This window comes from Balaenoptera physalus (genome assembly GCF_965194825.1).
Source record: "Balaenoptera physalus genome assembly, chromosome: 14".
Lineage (NCBI taxonomy): Eukaryota > Metazoa > Chordata > Mammalia > Artiodactyla > Balaenopteridae > Balaenoptera > Balaenoptera physalus.
The window spans coordinates 64,871,761-64,890,485 of record NC_138893.1 but is presented as its reverse complement, the minus strand read 5'-3'; the positions used below and the strand labels follow the sequence as shown (position 1 = coordinate 64,890,485).

The 18,725-nt window shown below is 33.7% G+C and overlaps 1 protein-coding gene across 11 annotated transcripts in view; it reads left to right on the top strand.

The window, feature by feature from the left end:
- Positions 1-18,725, top strand: part of PCDH15 (protocadherin related 15) — a 735,694-nt gene that overhangs the window by 469,881 nt on the left and 247,088 nt on the right. For all 11 annotated transcript variants that reach the window (XR_014253086.1, XM_082423601.1, XM_082423610.1 and 8 more), the window contains one exon: positions 15,185-15,264. Coding sequence is in view for 10 of the 11 variants with exons in the window: in XM_082423601.1 (XP_082279727.1) it covers positions 15,185-15,264 (80 nt within the window). In the remaining variant the exon portion in view is untranslated. The remainder of the gene's footprint in view (positions 1-15,184; positions 15,265-18,725) is intronic.

Here is an 18,725-nt window from a genome sequence, read left to right as displayed (position 1 = left end):
AGCTATTGTTGATTAAGGCTTAAGTATGTAAATGCTGTTATTTTCCTGAGATTTTGATAAATAGAAAGGAATAAAAACAGTGTTCCTGAGATATACTCAGTAAACAGCTAATAGGTGTCAGTTTTCTAGGAGAAACAACAGGAGATCCAATTGATGTTGAGAAGTGCCTATGGTGATTCTATGCTTAACTACCAAGAATTGGTTGATTTGGAGCTAAGAAAACAATTTATTTTAGGTTAAAAAAAAAAAAAGAGTATTTGTATTAGAATAGTTACTTAAGAAAACTGAAGAATTCAATATCTCCTGTTCTAGTTTTGAATACTTTCTATTTCACATGGATTCACAAAATCCCATAACAGTTTTAAAAAGGAAAGAAAAAGTCTTCATCTCTGCAGTCTTCTCCACTTACACACCTGCCTCACTCACACAAAAGAAAAAAGTTAAAATAAAAATTCCAGATTAAGAAACATCTTTCAGAGATAGAGGCAGAATTATTTAGTAATAAAAGTACGCTTTGCAAAAGACTTATTCCCTACAACCTATCCCCAAATAAAAGTAGTTCAATTTTGATTTTGATAAACTAATGGTTAGACAGAGCAGCAAAATTTGATTGCCACTACAATTCTCCTAACTTAACCAGCATGTGCTGGGTGATTTTGAATAGAAGTCGCCTTTGTGAATCAAGAAGAAAAATTCAAAGGTGTGCTAAAAACAGCAAGTGGAAATGCCCCAGATGTTTATGCTTCCTTTTCCCTTGTTTAGTTTTATTTGTACAATTAATATGTATATATTCATAAATGCAATCATAGCCACACATTATATTATTTCTTTTTATGGCAGCTTTCTTTTATATTTTCTATTTTTGCTTTACTTTCCATTCTCTGTTTCCTTTCCCCCAGTTAGCTCTCCAGCACTTCCTCATCATATAAATCATTTTAACTGGTATGTGTCAATATTTTTGCATCATATCATGGTCATATATAATTATATAAAGCACAAATGTGTGTATGCACATGTTTACATATTCACACATAAACTACATACATAATACACATATATGTGTTTTGCCATTGTCATAAATATGTGTATATTTTATGTTAAGTTTTCTTTTAAAATAATAAACACTTACAGAAAAAAATGTAAGAATGGTACAAAAACATTTGAGACTAAGTTACCAGCATGATGTCCTATGACCACCAAACACAATTTCTAATTTCTATAAAAAGCCTAGTCTCTTATATATAACCACAACAGAACCATTAAAATTAGGGAGTAACTTTGATACCTTACTACAATCTAACCCTCTGACTCCATTCAACTTTTGCCAGTTGCCCTAATAATGTCCTTTATAGCAAAATGATCCAATCCAGGATCACAGGTGACCTTTAGTTGCCATGCCTCTTTACTCTCCTTAATCTGAAACAATCCTTCCTTGATGCTTTTGAAGATTACAGTACACTTATTTTGTACAATTTCCCTCAATTTGGGTTCATTGATGCTTCTCCATGAATAGGTTTAAGTTATGAATTTTTTTGGTAAGAATATCACCGCGAAGAGATGCTGCATCCATCTCACTGAATCCTATAAAATAATAGTTTTGTGGCCCATGTGGCCCATTACTGGTAATGTTACTCCTGAAAACTTGATCAAAGTTGCATCCGCCTTAAAGTATGTTGATGACTTACCTTAAGACTATATAAATGTTCTTTCCTCATTCATTTTCACCCATTATTTTAAAAAACCATTGATGTTCTTTAGCTGAATTATTTTTCCAGTTGTTGGAAAATTATGATTTTGTAATACCATGATGTCTTCTACATTTATGAGTTGGCATTCTACTATATACAAAAGCTTTCTTTTCCCCCCATGTATTTATTAATTTATTTATTGATATAAATATGAACTCATAGATTTCTGTTTTATTCGAGGAGTATAATCATTACTGTAATTATTTATTTTGGTGCTCAAATTATTCCAGAATTAGTCTTGATGAGCCCATTTAAGCAGGCTTTTGTGTTCTTTTAACATATCCACATCATTCTTTGAGCATTTAGCTATTTTCTAGCACAGCAAGATGTTCCAGACTCATTTTATACTTTTCTTATACCAGTACTGGATTTAACCATTTCTCTAAAAAGCTCTGGTTCCTTTAAGTGGGAAATAGCATTTAGAAACTAAGTACTGGATGCACAGAATATTCTATGAGTTGTTATTGGGTATCTCTGCTTCCAGGCCCCACTCAATGGACAGAGCAAGGCAATATATGTATGTATATAAGACTGCATGTATGTATATGCTCAAAAAATATATATACATGAATGTGTATATATATATACAATATATGTATGCACACACAAGTATGTGTGATATATGCACCATACTCATTTGCATCTACGTTAATTTTATATTTACTATATGTGTATATACATACATATACATATATACATGTTATATGTAATATGTATTATAAATTTTATAGATTATAAAATATATATATCCATTAGTTCACACTAATAACTCTCTGAAAATGGGAAGCCTGGCTCTTATTACCTTCAGTACATTACTTACTGAATGTAACCAGTCTTCTGTTTCTGACCCTCATTCTGATGCTCTCCTCACCCTTTCACATTCTGACATCACCTGCCTGCCATTCCTCTCCTTCCAACAATTCTCATCCTGCTTGGATTCTGAAATCCTGTACAGGGCCATGCAAACACCCTCCTTCCTGAGTTCAAGCTTCAACACTTCACACCATCACTTCACAAGACCTGCAGCTACCACCATCCACTGAACTGTTGCCTTCTTCATTCCACTTATGTTGACATCCCACTGTAGACTGATGTCCCACTGTGTCCTTCTTGTGCTTACAGCACCATAACCCTACAACACAGTCTCCCACAACAGGCCATGCAAATGCTCTAATAACCCTCTTTGGGTTTTGCAACCACACCGGGCCACCACTCCCACACTGACCCTCTCACAGAAGCACTGCTAATTTCCCTTGGGCTCTGACATCCCATTCCAGCTGTTTGAATGCCTTCCTTTGCCCCACTTGGGTTTGCCCCAAGCCTATACCAGGCTGCTGTGACAACCCTTTAACAAGAAATGTTCCCTTTGCTCTATTTAACTTCCAATGCCGCACTCAGTCTCTGACTCCCCACGTCGGTCACTGCCAACGATGTTTTGTTGTTCTCAGGTGACAGCTTTTCTACTTCTCTTGTTAAACTTATTCCTAAGTATTTTATTTTATTTTTAATTTTATTAAGTAGAATTTTCCCCTTAATTTCATTGTTGATTGTTCATCATTGGTGTATAGAAATACTGTGGATTTTTTTTATTGATCTTGTATCCTACATCCTTACTGAACTCATTTATTAGTCTAATAGTTGTTTTAGTGGATTCTATAGGATTATCTATTTAAAAGATCCTGTCATCTGCAAATGGAGATAGTTGTACTTCTTCCTTTATGGATGACTTTTATTTCTTTTTCTCGCCTAATTACTCTAGCTAGTACTTTCAGTACATTGTTATATAAAAGTTTTGAGTAGAAATCTTTGTCTTATTACTGATTGTAGGGGGAAAGCTTTTAGTCGTTCAACATTGATGCTAGTTGGTAGTTTTCCGTAGTTGTCCTTTATCAGGTTGAGGAAGTTCCCATATATCCCTAGTTTATTAAGTGTTTTTATCACAAAAAGGTATTGGATTTTGTCATTCTTTCTCTGATCCTTCTGATATGATAATTTTTTCTTTATTTTATCTGTGTATTACATTAATTGGTTTTCTTGTGTTGAAACAACTTTGTATACCTGTGATAAATCCTATTTGGCCATTGTGTATAATCATTTTTATGTATTGCTGAATTTGAATTGCTAGTATTTTGTTAACAGTTTTTACTTCTGTTTTCATCAGCTACACTGATCTGTGGCTTTCTTTTCTTCAGGTACCTCTGTTTGGTTTTGGTATCAGGGTAATATAAACTTTATATAATTAGTTAGAAAGTATTTCCTCTGTTATATTTTGGAAGAGATTGTGAAGATTGTGTGACTTCTTTAGATCATTGGTAGAATTTACTAATATAGTCAGTTGGGCCTGGTCTTTTCTTTATGGGAAGTGTCTTTTTTTTTTCTTTTTTAAATTACTAATCCAGTCTTTTTACTTGTTTTTAGGTCTATTCAGATTTCCTTTATCATCTTGAATCAGTTTTGGTAATTGTGTATTCCTAGGAGTTTGTTCATTTCATCTAAGTTATTTAATATGCTGGTAAAATTTTTCATAGCATTCCCTTAAAATCTGTTTTATTGCTGTGAAGTCAGAAATGATGCCCCCTCTTCCATTTCTGTTATTAGTAATTTGAGTCTTCTCTCTTTTTTCTTAATCAATCTGACTAGGGGCTTGTCAATTTTGATCTTTTCAAAATACCAACTTTTGATTTCATTGATTTTTTTTCTGTCATTTTCCTATTTTTATTAATTGCCACTCTAGTTTTTAATTATTTCTTGTCCTCTGTTTGCTTTAGTTTTATTTTGCTCTCTTTTTTCACTGTCTTAAGATGAAAAGTTATTGATTTGAGAACTTTTCCCTTTTTAGATACAGATGTTTATAGCTCTAAAATTTTCTCTAAGAACTGCCTTATAGTATTGCTTAAGTTTTAGTGTGGTTGTCTTTTTTTTTTTTTTCCCCATTCATTTACAAGTGTTTTCTAATTTTCTTTGTATTTTCTATTTTACCCACTGGATATTTAGGAGTCCCTTGTTTAATTTTCACATATTTGTGAATTTTGAAATTTTCTTTGTGTTATTGATTTCTAATTTCATTCCACTGTGGACAGAAAGAAATGTCAGGCTTCTCAGATGCTGGGCTTCTGCAACATGGAACTGGAGTTGGCCGGTACCTCTAGGGCAGACACCATAATCTTAGGCTGGATCTCTGGAGGAGAAGGAGTCCTAGGATCCTGGCTGCACCTCCAAGAAGTAGAGCTCCCATGATGCAGTGCTGGCTGGGGGTTGCAAGGAAACAGCTTATTGCTCAAATGCCACAGACTTGTCCTTCTTACTGAGATTTAATGGATTTTCTTAAAGCAGTGTTTCTCCAGATACTGTATACTTTTAGAACAATTTCCAAAAACTTTAATTTTTACAACTATTTTTTTTTCGTAGTTAGAGTTTTCTTAGTGGAATAGGGTTCACAGAGCTCCTCATTCTGTCATTCCAGAAATGTCACCATTGTGTACTCCATTCTCATTTTTTAATGAAAATATCAGCAGCAGAAATATATTAAGAGGATAATCTTGACAATATATTTATGGGCTTAGAATAATGCATATTGGATTTTGTTTTTTATGAAACATGGATTCCACTGAATTTGTCCTTTTTCGCTCCAAGTGTTGATGACTGATTTTTTCATCATGTCTTATGCCCCAGCCCCAAGCCTGTCCTTGATCCTCCATGATCAATTGATTAATTAACAAAGATCGAACATTCTGATAACATTTTTCAAACATTTACTGGAGATTTATTTTGCTATTTAGTAAGACGTAAAATGGATGAGAGAGAGAACAATCAGTGCTAAAGTCGCCATGCAATATTGTAGATGACAAATTTTGTAGGTAAGACCACGAAAAAAATGAATCTTCAGGTAGTTAGGGAGAAATCTTGTTTTGCTGATATGGTAACATATCATGTGTCCTGCATTGTCAAGTCATCCATAGGAATGAATCCTACTGATACCTGAAGGTTATGCTCTTTGAAAAACAACACTTTACAGATTTTTTTCTAAATTGTATTATGTATTTTTCATCTTTCTAAATATTAACATCAATAGTAAGTATTTATTAAGTACATGCTACGCACTAAGCTGCATTCTAGATGTGGGCTATTTCATTTAATCAGCACGGCAACCCTGAGTTAGATGCCATTTTATTTGAATATTGTACATGGAGTCACTGAGACATAAACAGGTTTAGTGACTTGCCCAAAATTATGTAGCTAATAAGTGACAGATTTCATTCCTAATTTTTTCTACTCCAAATCCCAAGATCTTAGCTAAACCTTAAATTAATTCCTTAAGCAATACTTTTTATCTGAATAGAATTCTAGAATTTTCTAAATGTCTATTGCTTCATTTGATTCTACATCAACTATATAGAATATATATTTCAAGTGTTATTTATTCCTATTATATTTTATGGTTGAGAATATAGGTCCAATGACACACCCCAGTTCAGGTAGTTAAAAGTGAGATAATTAGAACTAGACCCTTAATCTTATGATTACTGACTCTGGTTTATTTTTACAAGTGTATGCTTAACCAAAGTATACTAAACATTATTTAACTCTCAGTATTTATGTCACAAATGATAAGAATTTTCTCAAAGGTGGGGACTGTATTGAATAACTTATATTATCCCTGATTCCTAGCATTAAATATTTTGTTTATAATAGTTGCCCAAAACTTTTTTGGGGGGGCTTATTGAACTCAAGATACTGTGACTAGTTCCTAAATTAGATTCCATATTTATATCAACAGATGGTACTGTGATATTTGAGGCTTAATTGTTAATTAACAATTGACCTCTGACCCCATGCTAATTTATCATATCTTTTTTAAGGTAGATTTTTCTGCTTGTTCCCCTCAATACTGTCACACCATTAGCTATATGCTTACTTCATTCAGTTTGCCTGGGTCTATTAACACTATTATTTTGAAAATAAGTCTGGTTTTAACGTACTGAAGTCTGGGAAAACTAGCTAGTTAGAATTGTACGTAGGTTCTGAGGTTGGACTTGAGAAACCCTGGCACTAAAGTGCAAAAGTTTAAGTGTAGGATTTGTAGGTCTCTGGACCTTTATAAGCCTGAAAAAGACAACAACAACAACAAAAGCACTTCAATTTATTTAAAACTGAACAATAGCCACCTTATAGAAAGATATATTTTAGCTTTTAAAATGTTGTTTCTGAATTGTATCTATTCAGTGTATTACCAAGTGTTGAATGTTGTAAACTGACCAGAGCCAAATGTCTTTATGCAATAATTAGATTATTCTTGACTATTATTAAATAGCTACCAATAGGTGGTGGTAAAATATGATTAGTGTTCTGTGTCACAACTTTGCTACTGCTTAGAAAAGTATGTCTCAGGCCAAATACTACTACACATGTACATTTTTTTAGCAAGTTAGATTTTCCTTTCATGTATCTGAAAACATCTTACAATTAAGTTCACTTTAGGCAAACGGAACAGTATTTTAGCAACAGAACTCAGTTAATGTTTAGTTAGTATCAGGCAATAAGAAACTCTGAATCATTAGGTGGAACTCATGGAATCAACTTTTGGGTTCTGTTCCAAAAGACAAAGGACTCCTTTGGTCCTTAACACTTTGTTCATACAATCCACATTATCCTTAACCTCTCATTTCAGCACTTATTATTCATGTGGAACATTTATTAATGTAATAAGGAAATCTTCTGGTGGTTAGAGGTAAAGATGTGTGAAATACTAGTTCGCTCTAATGAAATGTTCACTAATACCCCTTTAGAATATGTTTTGACATAAGGCATTTATTCTTAAGATGTAGAATAAAAGTAACATGCACACACACATTCACACACACACACACACACACACACATACACCTCTCTTTTCTGTCTTTTGGACAGTTTGGAAGAAATTGAGAGAGACAGACAGAGTGTGTAAGATGGATATCAAAGCACGATATATTTTCTAACTGTAAATATAGTTGAGTGAAGTATAAGACAAAACTGGGCACTACACTTCCTACTTCCTTCATTGCACTAAATTTATCCTCCCAGGCACAGGAAGTGCAAAGGTGGGCCCACACTGTAAGTACTAAGGCATATCAGTAACAAAGCAGAAAGCATATCTGCCTTCATAGAGCTTACATTCTAGTAGGAGAAGAAAATTCACAAAATACATAAATGAGTTATATAGAATTTAACTCAGGAAAAATACAGGAGGGAAAGTGGTGAGGGAGTACATGGGGGATTGCAGTTTGATCAGTGATGATTTCACTGACGTGACATTAGCAAAGAGCTGAAGAAGGTGAGAGAGGTTGAACCACCTGGTTATCTGGGGAGAGTATTTCAGGTGCAAGTGCAAAGACCCTGAAGTTCAGGCCTGCCTGCCGTGCTTGAGGAAGAGCAAAGATACTAGTGGGACTGGAATAAAGTAAGTGAGAAGGAAAATAGTAGAAATGAAACCATCAGGTAATTGGGAAGGTGTGGAGATAACTACTCTGAGTGAAATCAAGTACTAATGGCAGAATTTGAGTAGAGCAATGGCAAGAATACACTTAAAATTTTAAAGGAACATTCTAGATTCTCTATCAAGAATAGTCCGTGGTGCAGGCATGTAAGAAATTATGGAAATTAGTTTAAATTTTATTTCAGTAGTCCAGACTAGGCTTGGAGTGATATTTCTGGAAATGGTGAGAAGAGGTTTCAACCTCGCTGTATTTTGCAGGTAGAAACTACAGGATTCATTGATGATTGGATGTGGAAGGAAGACATAAGTTAACAAGGCTACTAATATATGGCTTGAGCAACTAGAAGGATTGATTTTCCATTAACCAGAATAAAAAAAATGTCAAAGGAGTAATTCAGTTTTGGACATGTTAAATTTGAAATGTCTTTTGATATGTAATTGAAGCTATTGAGTAGAGAGTTGGGTATGATTTTAGGGAAGAGATATGGACTAAAAATATACATTTGAAGTCTTGAGCTTTTTAAATACTGTATAAAACTTTGAGATTGGATGAGATTCTTAAGGGAGTGAATGTAAAAGACATCCAAAGACTAATTTTGCTGAGGAGAAGAGGACCAGGAATGGAGACCCAGAGGAACGTGTGTCCTGGAAACTAAGGGTAGAAGTTGTATCAGGGAGAAGGGAGAGATCAGTTGTGTCTGATCTAATGTCTATGCTACTGATAGGTCCAATGAAAAATAAGCCAACAAAGCTAAGAAACAAGCAAAAACAAGGATTGTGAATTGATCAGTGGTTTTACTAATAAGGAATTTATTGGTGATGTTGAAAAGAGCAGTTTCAGTGCAGTAGTTGTGGGAGGTTTAGAACTATGATTGAAATGTTTTTAGAGAGGATGAGAAGAGAACAATTAGAAAAAGGAGAATGCAAAACTCTTTCCCCATATCTTGCCCTAGATGGGAGATCAGACAGTACATTATCAGTAATAGGAGGAAAGATGTAGTGTATAGTTACAGGATTGTATATATATACATATATATATATATATATAATTTGGAGTGCTTGCAGAAAATTGCTTCAGTTTTCTCAGTGAAACTAATCAGGATCACCAGCTGAGAATAAAGATGGGGTAGGATAAGGTGGAGACCTGAGAAGACAGTGTTAATAATCATAATCATATAGGAAGAGAGACAGTGAATGAAGTAGCAAAATATAGTATAATAAATGGACAGGATGAAAGGTCTTAAGGAATGCTCATGTAATACGGTGTCATTCTAGATTAGCTGCATTTTTAAGTTTCAGATGTGCTATATTTGCATATTGTTTACTTTTTTTAAAAAAAATTGAATAAACTGACTTTTTTACGTAAATGAACTTATCTCAAAAAGGAAATTTTATATCAGAATCATAAATGACAAAACACTACTTGACATAAAAATGTAAAGATTAAGTCATATTGAAATATATTCATAAACATTATTACTTTGTTAAAAGACCAATAATTTAATCCCAGGAGTGCACACACATTTTTGGAAAAACTGCTGTCCTGAATTGAAAGCTTCAGTTCCTGCTCTCAAGCAGTTTAATAACCTAAATCAGAACTTGTTTGCCTAAGTGAGAAAAGAAAAGACCATCTAAATATGTTGATTTTATCTATTTTAGAATCCCTATGGGCAAATACTTTGTCTTAACGTCCTGTGAAATGTGTAGAATCATTCTGTGTGCATAAAGTGCACTCTACCAGATGGTATTTGATGGTTGTGTTCATCTTTAACATGAACAGAATATTAGTTTAGAAAAGATTTGTTTTCTTTTTCAAAATTCCTATTTTCCAGCCTCTAAGCACACTGCTTATTTAGATAAATCCTTTTGGGTTCTTGTTGGTGCTTCTGAAAAATGGGTGACTTGAATTTAGATGCAGTGGGTAATCTGCTTGAGCAGACTAGAAGGAAGAAAGAGTTGCTTCAGTCTTTAAAGATACTCTTTGTCAAGCAAAAATAAAGGAAAAACTTGCTTTATTTTAGTTCACATGCTGTTAAACATGTATCAGCAAACCGATGAGTCAGTTGCGTTACTTGCTAGCTATCCAAAGTGAGCATCATTCAATCATTTAACCTGAGGTTAAATAACTCAGGTTGTTTACCTGAGGCCAAGCAAAACCTGAGCAAGTCTTCCAGTTGCTTGCTCTTCCTCAAACTCATTAGGCATGTATCCACCTCAAGACCTTTAAACTTGCTCTGCCCTCCACCTGGAGGGCCCTTCCCCACACGACTTGCTCTCTCACCTTTTACAAACGTTTGCCAATTTTTTTTTTAACATCTTTATTTTAGTATAATTGCTTTACAATGTTGTGTTAGTTGCTGCTGTACAGCAAAGTGAATCAGCTGTGCATATACATATATCCCCGTATCCCCTCCCTCTTGTGTCTCCCTCCCACCCTCCCTATTCCACCCCTCTAGGTGGTCACAAAGCATCTAGCTGATCTCCCTGTGCTATGCAGCTGCTTCCCTGTGCTATGCAGCTGCTTCCCACTAGCTATCTCTTTTACATTTGGTAGTGTATATATGTCCATGCCACTCTCTTACCTCGTCCCAGCTTACCCTTCCCCCTCTCCGTGTCCTCAAGTCCATTCTCTATGTCTATGTCTTTATTCCTGTCCTGCCAAATTTTTACATTTTTCTGATAGCTTTCCTGATAACCTCTTTGTAAGTGCAAACTCTCACCCTGCCCTCCCATATGTCCTTCCTGAATTATTTTATATTTTTGTAGCACTTATATGGATCTTAAAACTGTATTATATAAATATATGTTAATTATATATATATATTATTTTATATATAAATTATATATAACTATAATATATATTCTATATAAATAATTATATATAATATATTCTATATAAATACCTATAAATTAATTAATTATTTTATTTTTTCTCTGTCTCCCACACTACAGTGTAAGCTGCACAAAGGAAACATTTTTGTATGTGTTGTTCTCTGCTGAAGTCCCAGTGCTTAACACAGTGTAGATATTCAATAAATATTTGTTGAATTAATAAGTGAATATTGTTGTTAATATTGAAGTTAGGTATCTTGCCTGAGAGATAGTAGTATAACCAGGTCTGGAACCCAGGTGCTTGGCTCCAGAGCCTACCCAGTAAACTCTATGATAAGCCCAGGGAAGATGACTACTGTTACATTTCTCTCAGATCTTGAGTAACGGGCTCATATCGGAATTGACTGATCAAAAATAAAGGCATAAGAAATGTCTTTGTACTAAGGCTGAGTAATTCCTATCTGTTATATTATGGAAAATATTAACTAATAGTAGACTCTCCTTTTTAAAGATGAAACAGTCACTATTATCTCTAGATAAAAAAAAAAAAGGTGTATCTTCCAATTAATTATACAGAACTCTAATTGGAATGGTGACAGAGAGAGTAATAGAATTGAAGTCTTCTGCATTTCCCTTTCGACTATAAGGTTATTGCAAGGCTTAAAAGAGATAAGGCATGCAAATATAATGTCTGACATCTAGTAAGCAGTCAGAAAATTTTAACTTAAGGATTCACTATTCTATATCATATATAAATCTCTGCCCATCATGTAGAGAAGGCTGGCTAGACTCATATATAGAAGAAAAACTATTTTAAAAATGTTTTTAGAAATATATTTTAGGTCACACATATGCGCATTATCAAATCTTAATACTCCAAGAATTCTTGTTTCTGCTGATTTTTCCAATTATTTCTCCCTTTTGATGTTGGTACATAGAGATACATGGTATTTAAGCAAGTGCTAACACATGCAATGGATAGATTTCAGAACTCTGATCTAGACAGCACAATTCCCCCTTGTTTAGTTGACCGAGAAATTATGAATCCTCCCTAATTACTACACTGTTTGCCACAGATCCTGAAACAACAACAAAGGATTGGCTAAGAGGATAAAAAGAAGAAAACAATCAAATAGGATTATCTTCTAAATCCTGGGTCTTCAAAGTTTCCAGTAAGGGCACAACCTCACATATGAATGAAATAGGCAAAATAGGCAGTTTTGTTTGACCATTTAAATACCTCAAACTTTTAAGGATTGTTAGAGCTCTAACAATCCTTAAAAGTTTGAGGTATTTAAATGGTCAAACAAAACTGAAGAAATATTCCACAGTACCTCAGGGATTGAAAGTAATTAATTGGGCTGAAAAAAACATTGAGAGTCCTCTAGGAATTCCTCTCTATTGTTATTTTAGTAATTTAACAAAGTAATGACTTGTATAAACAAAGTAACACAGCATTCACAGTGCTCTCATCCCATGAAAATAATATTAAATATTAGAGTAGATCTGATACATTAGAAGAAAGGTTTAACATTAATCTGGATTTAAAGTTGTTTACCCAAAGTTATCTTGCTTCAGAATCTATTTCTTCTGGCTTTTATGAAAACACAAGACAATAAATTTTCTCTCAAAAACAACAACAACAATAACCACATACCAAAAACAAAGAAAAAGAAATTGATAATATCTATAACAATATGACATTAAAATGACTGATTGAAAGAGGAAAACAACAGAAAACATTTAGTGTGAACTTTTTAGTGATAAAATGTAGTGTCCAGATACAGCATAATTCTGTGTTTCTCCAGGAAGTTAACCGAGTATCATTATTTGTAGTTCCATTTTATCTTTTTTACTAATACTTGTCTGGAAAAGGACAAAAAAACAAGGGGAAAATATCAACCATGTATTATTAATCCCATTGATTGTGTGTAGATGTTTAATTATTTTGTTTCTTACTCTCTGCCCTTGCACTTACATTATAATTAATTTAATGAAATTTAAAATTTTAGACTTAGATTTAATTGGAATGTTTCAAAGGTATTATCATAAGTAGTTTATTATTTCATTGTATTTTACTATTTTATTTTATTCCATTTTGTGTGTCTGTGTGTGTATATGTAATAATGCATAATAATGCCATAGCCTTACTAAAAAATAAAATAAAATCTTGGCCTGGGAAAAATGGTCACTTTGCTTAATTAAAAATGGGCTGCGGTGAAGGTGCAAAGGAGAAAGCAGGAGCACTAGTCAGATGGTTATTACATAATCCATGAGGGAGATGGTATTTGGAGTTCAGAGACAGCCAGATAACCACAGATATTCTAAATATAGACCCAATGGAATTTGCCGACGGATTACACTGGGGGGTAAGAATGTTCAGTTAAGGTCAAGCAAGTAGAAGGATGTAGTTTCTGCTATTTACTGAGATAATGAATACTGAAAGCAGCAGGTTGTTGTCTTCTTGAGCAGTGGGAGAGTAGCAGAGAGAGATCAGGATTGGGGAGTTTTAACATTTTAAATTGGGGGTGTTTATAATTCATTTAATTGGGGATCAAACAGGCAATTGGATATAGGTCTGAAATTCAGAGGACAGGGCTGGTTTAGAGATATGAGAGTCTTCAACATAGAAAGAGTTTTAAAGCTCTGCAGTTGGATGAGGTGACAAAGTAAGTGAAGTCCAAGAACAAACCTTTGGAGCATCCTATGTAAATATGTCTTATAGATGAGGAAAAATCAGCCAAGGAAAAGAGGTAGTAGCTGATAAGGTAGAATTAAAAGCAGGAGAATATGATGTTACGGAAGGCATGTGAAGGAAGTGTTTTATGGAGGAGACACTTTTAACTAATCCTACAAAGCTTCTCCCACAAAACCTGGCATTTAGTAAATATTACGTTATTCAGTTGTCCCTGGACTCTGGAGTTTATGTGGTCCAAGAGAGGTTTCTGGCCACCCATCCATTGTGGTAGCTGATAGGGCTGTCCCATGACCAGGGCTCTGAAATCCATGTCAAAGCCATCTAATCTACCTGCAGAAACAGTGCTCCCTGTTGGTCTGGACATGGGATTTCATAATCAGCCTCTTATGGCTGGGACGGTTATTGTCCGGTGTTTGAAAAGACCCAACATAACCACCACTTTTGTAGGTCCTGCCAACTTCAGGGCAGTGCCTGCCAGTCAGAGAGGTTGGTATCTCTGCCAGCCAAGTAACTTATAAATAAACAATATTTCCCCTCCCCCTGGGGTCATGCTTAGGCAGATCCCTCGCCCATCCCTTTTATATCATCCAGATTTCTTTCTTCACCCAAGTCTTCCATAACGGGACTTAATGGATAATTGAAAAGGAAATTATTGGATATTTTAGATGGTAAAATCCCAGACTCCAGTGCCACAATATAGAGTGTCTATCTTTATTTTGGGTAAGAGAAACTCAGAACTCAAAGTCAGAAGCTGTAGATTTTTTCTACTATGACTTGAGTGAAGAAGGGAAAAAAAGGTTAATATTTACTGAAACTTACAATATGCCAGATTTAGTCTGTGTGTTTTAATATAGATTATTTCACTTAAACCTCTCAACATCTATTAACTTTTGTATTGTTATAGTTCTCATTTTACAAATGAAGAAATTAAGGAACAATCACACAATTAGTAAATGGAGCCCAGTTTTTTATTCAGGCTCTCTGGCTCCAGATTCAGAATTCTTAACCATAAAGCTTTGCAGACAATATATTCTGAGCAGAAAAAGAAAAAAATAGTGCATTAAATAATTTCTTGACACTGTAAACATTTATGTAGATTCCAACACATTTGTTTGAATTATTCATATAAAATTAAATAAGTAAACCATAGGAAAATCATTATTGTATTTCCCTACCAGATAAGATTATGTATACATTCAGGAGATATTATTCTTATTCATTGTTACAACTTTCAGATGACATAAAATGACAGAAATGCTGGGATCAGATATGAAATTCTTTATTTAACATCTAGCCATTCGCCCATGTTTTAATCTTTATACTTTAAGGTATCATGGATTTTCTGTGCCATTAGTTTCAAGTTTCTATATTACATTGTACTGAATGGAAGACATATCAATTACTTGATAATTAAAGTATGTTTTCTCTCTGAAGGCAACTGATCGAGAGGGAGATCCGATAACATATGCCATTGAGAATGGAGATCCACAGAGAGTTTTTAATCTTTCAGAAACGTAAGTTAAAAATAATTTCTAAATTTATTTTTCTTTTTAAAATGTTAAACAATGTACTGGTAGAAAGAGGACAGACTTCTAATCAGAGACTTTCAGCTATTTGTAGTTTTATTTTACTTTTTTTTTCTACGAGTGTTAATGAGAGCTGCGGGGGATAATTCTGAATCCAGAAATCATACCCAGGAGACTGTTTATTTATTTTAAAAATTTTTACTAGGTAAAATCCACTGAGGTGGAAACAGTTCATTTGCAGGTATAACCTGGGATTAATTAGATCCCTTTAAAATTGTCAGCTACTCATAATAACAAAGATATTTCTACAAAGAGTAACTTGGCACTAAATTGTTCAAAGGGAATTTTGTAAGAAAAAGTGTAATTCAGATGCATTTAAGGTGCCACCAAAGTCCATCCTTCAATTTTTGAGTAATATAGGTATACTCTAAAAAAGCTAAGATAAAAATATTTCATGCCCATTCTAAGCCCCTTTGAGGTCTATGTCCATGTCATTCTACTCACCTCTCTGAACATATCAGAGATAATGTCAGTCATAACTATTGAGGAAACTGACAGCAGGCATTAAAGAAGGCATTGACGTTAGCTTTGTTTCTCTTCTTCAACAGCAAAGTAGCTGCTCTGTTGTTGCGTGTGGCTGGTTGTCAAAGAGATGTTCTTGCTATCTCTCTGATGTTTTCTGTGTGGTCCTGAGTGGTTTTACTCCCTAAAAGGATGGAAATCTAAATGTAGCCCATGAGTATAAAGTGAAAAATTTGACAAATAAGCCAGGCTCTGCTTCAGTCTCAGGAACATGTGGTACACAATGCCAAATCAAGAGAACCCTGTGTGGTCACTTGATCTTGTAAGAAAAAAACACCTGCAACTTTGCATTGACGAGGATGGTACAGCCATGAATTTGTATGCCTGGATACAATATTTCCCAGATTTTTAGATTTCACAGATGAATAAACTTCCATTTTAAAAATGGAGAGATTTACTATTTTGAATTTTCCCCCATAGGTACATACTAATCATAAGTAATTATAATTTACAATCATTCTTAAAGAAAGAAAACTTTGTAAAAGGGACACTTTAACAGTAATCAGGGCTGTGTGGTACTGGTATAAGAATAGATGTCTGGATTACTAGGATAAACTTAAGAATCCAAAAATAACCCCTAATATTTATGGTCCATTGATTTCCAAAAAAAAAAAAAAAAAAAAAAGGGCCAAGACAACCTAATTAGGAAAGAATAATCTTTTCAATAAATGAAGCTGTGACAGCATACAAAGGAATGAAGTTGGGTCTTTACCTCACACCATCTGTAAAAATTAACTCAAAGTGAATCACAGACCTAAATATAAGAGATTAAGCTATATAATGTAGAAGAAAATACAGATGTAAATCGTGATTTGGGTTAGGCAGTGATTTCTTAGATATGATACAAAAAGCAAAAGTGATTAAGAAAAAGACTAATAAGTTGTACCTCATCAAAATTTGAAAAAATGTGATTCAAATGGCACCATCAAGAAAGTGAAAGACAACCCCACAGACTGAAAGAAAATATTTTAAGTATATAAAGAGTATGTAAAGAACTAGTATATCTCAAAAATAAGCAGATAAATAATCTAAGTAAAAATGAACAAGAATTTAAATAGACATTTCTTCAAAGATATATGAATGGCCAGTAAGCATGTGGAAATATGCTCATAATCACTAGTCATTAGGGAAATCAAATTACAATCATGAAATACCACTTCACATCCTCTTATAATAGCTATAATGAAAAACAAAGTAAATCGCATACATGGGTGAAGATGTGGAAGTATCAGAATTCTCATATATTTCTGATGGGAATGTAAAATGTACACTCTGGAAAACTATTTCTCATTTCCTCTAAATGTTAAACATAGAGTTACCATATAATTCAGCAATTCCACTCGTGTCTATTCAAGAGAAATGAAAATGTTATGTCCACGTAAAAAGTTGCACAGAAATGTTTATAACAGAATTATTTACAATGGCAAAATGTGGAAAACAACCCAAATGTCTGTCTACAGATGAAATGAATTAACAAAATGTGTATCCATACAATGGAATATTATTCAGCAATAAAGGAGAATTAAGTACTGAAACATGCATGAACCTTGAAAACATACTAAATTAAAGAAGTCATTCACAAAAGACCACATTTGGTATGATCCCATTTGTATTAAATGTCCAGAATAGGCCAATCTATAGAGACAGAAAGTAGACTACTGGTTGCCTGAGGCTGGGGGCTGACAGAGAATAGAGAATGACTGCTAATGGGTACAGTGGTGAAAATATTCTAAAATTGATTGTGGTGATGGTTGAACTACTCTGCAAATATGCTAAAATTTATTGAATTGTACACTTTAAATGGGTGAATTCAATGATATGTGAATTATATGTTAATAAAACTGATAAAAATAAGAAAACAATGAAGTTTTCACCTGCCCTGGTCTTACTTTCTCTGTTAAAGATTTCCATTCCTGTGTTTATCTGTTTTTCTGTTGATGCTGAAGGATTTTAAAACTGCTGGTTGTGAAATCTAATGAGCTACCAGTTTTATCAGACATTCTCACTCGTGCTGCTACCCTAGCAAGTGTTTGTCTACTACTCTCTAATTTATGCTTTTGAAACCAAACAGACACACCTAGATGGTTACAGAGGTCTTTAAAGTGTGAAAGATGTCAATGCAGCATCCTCTTTGTCTGAATTGACCTAACCAGACAGAAATATCCTTAAATGCAAACTTCTTCCGGACAGCTAGAGTAGGACAGGACTCTGTGATGATTGTATGGTCTCTGTTGATGATCATTCAGGGTCCAGTACACTGCGCTCATTGCCTTTTATCTTATGGTAATTTTATTTCAGCCACTTCATTGCTGTTCTTCCCATTGATAATTATAGGCTAGCCTAGACCCTTAGCAATATATTTCAGCACATTTGAAATGGGGGAAAAATTGATATTTTAATCCCTTCCCTCTTTGAAACTTCTGAGATACTTGTGCAAATTTGCATCACCACTTCTATGTAAGTTTTAAGGATTTGAATAATTCAGATGCTCTCTCAAAAAATAATAGAAAAGAAATCATGTTCTGTCTTATCAGATGCTTCAGTTCATCCAAATAGTGATTTTGGTTACATTTTCCTTCTTAAAACAACAAAAAAAGTACTTGCTCACTGTTTACATTAAATATTATTTTATGCTATAATGCGAATTTTAACAATAATCATTACAATACCATTACCTTACCCTTTTTTTCCATTGAAATACAAATATACCAAAACATTTTTATAATTCTTTAAAAAATATTAGTTGTAATGAATATTCATTTCAATGCTAGTGTGGATTTACCAAGTGCTGAATTGTTATATGCATTTTTTTCAGTGTCATAGCTTTATTATTTTTTTTAACATCTTTATTGGAGTATAATTTCTTT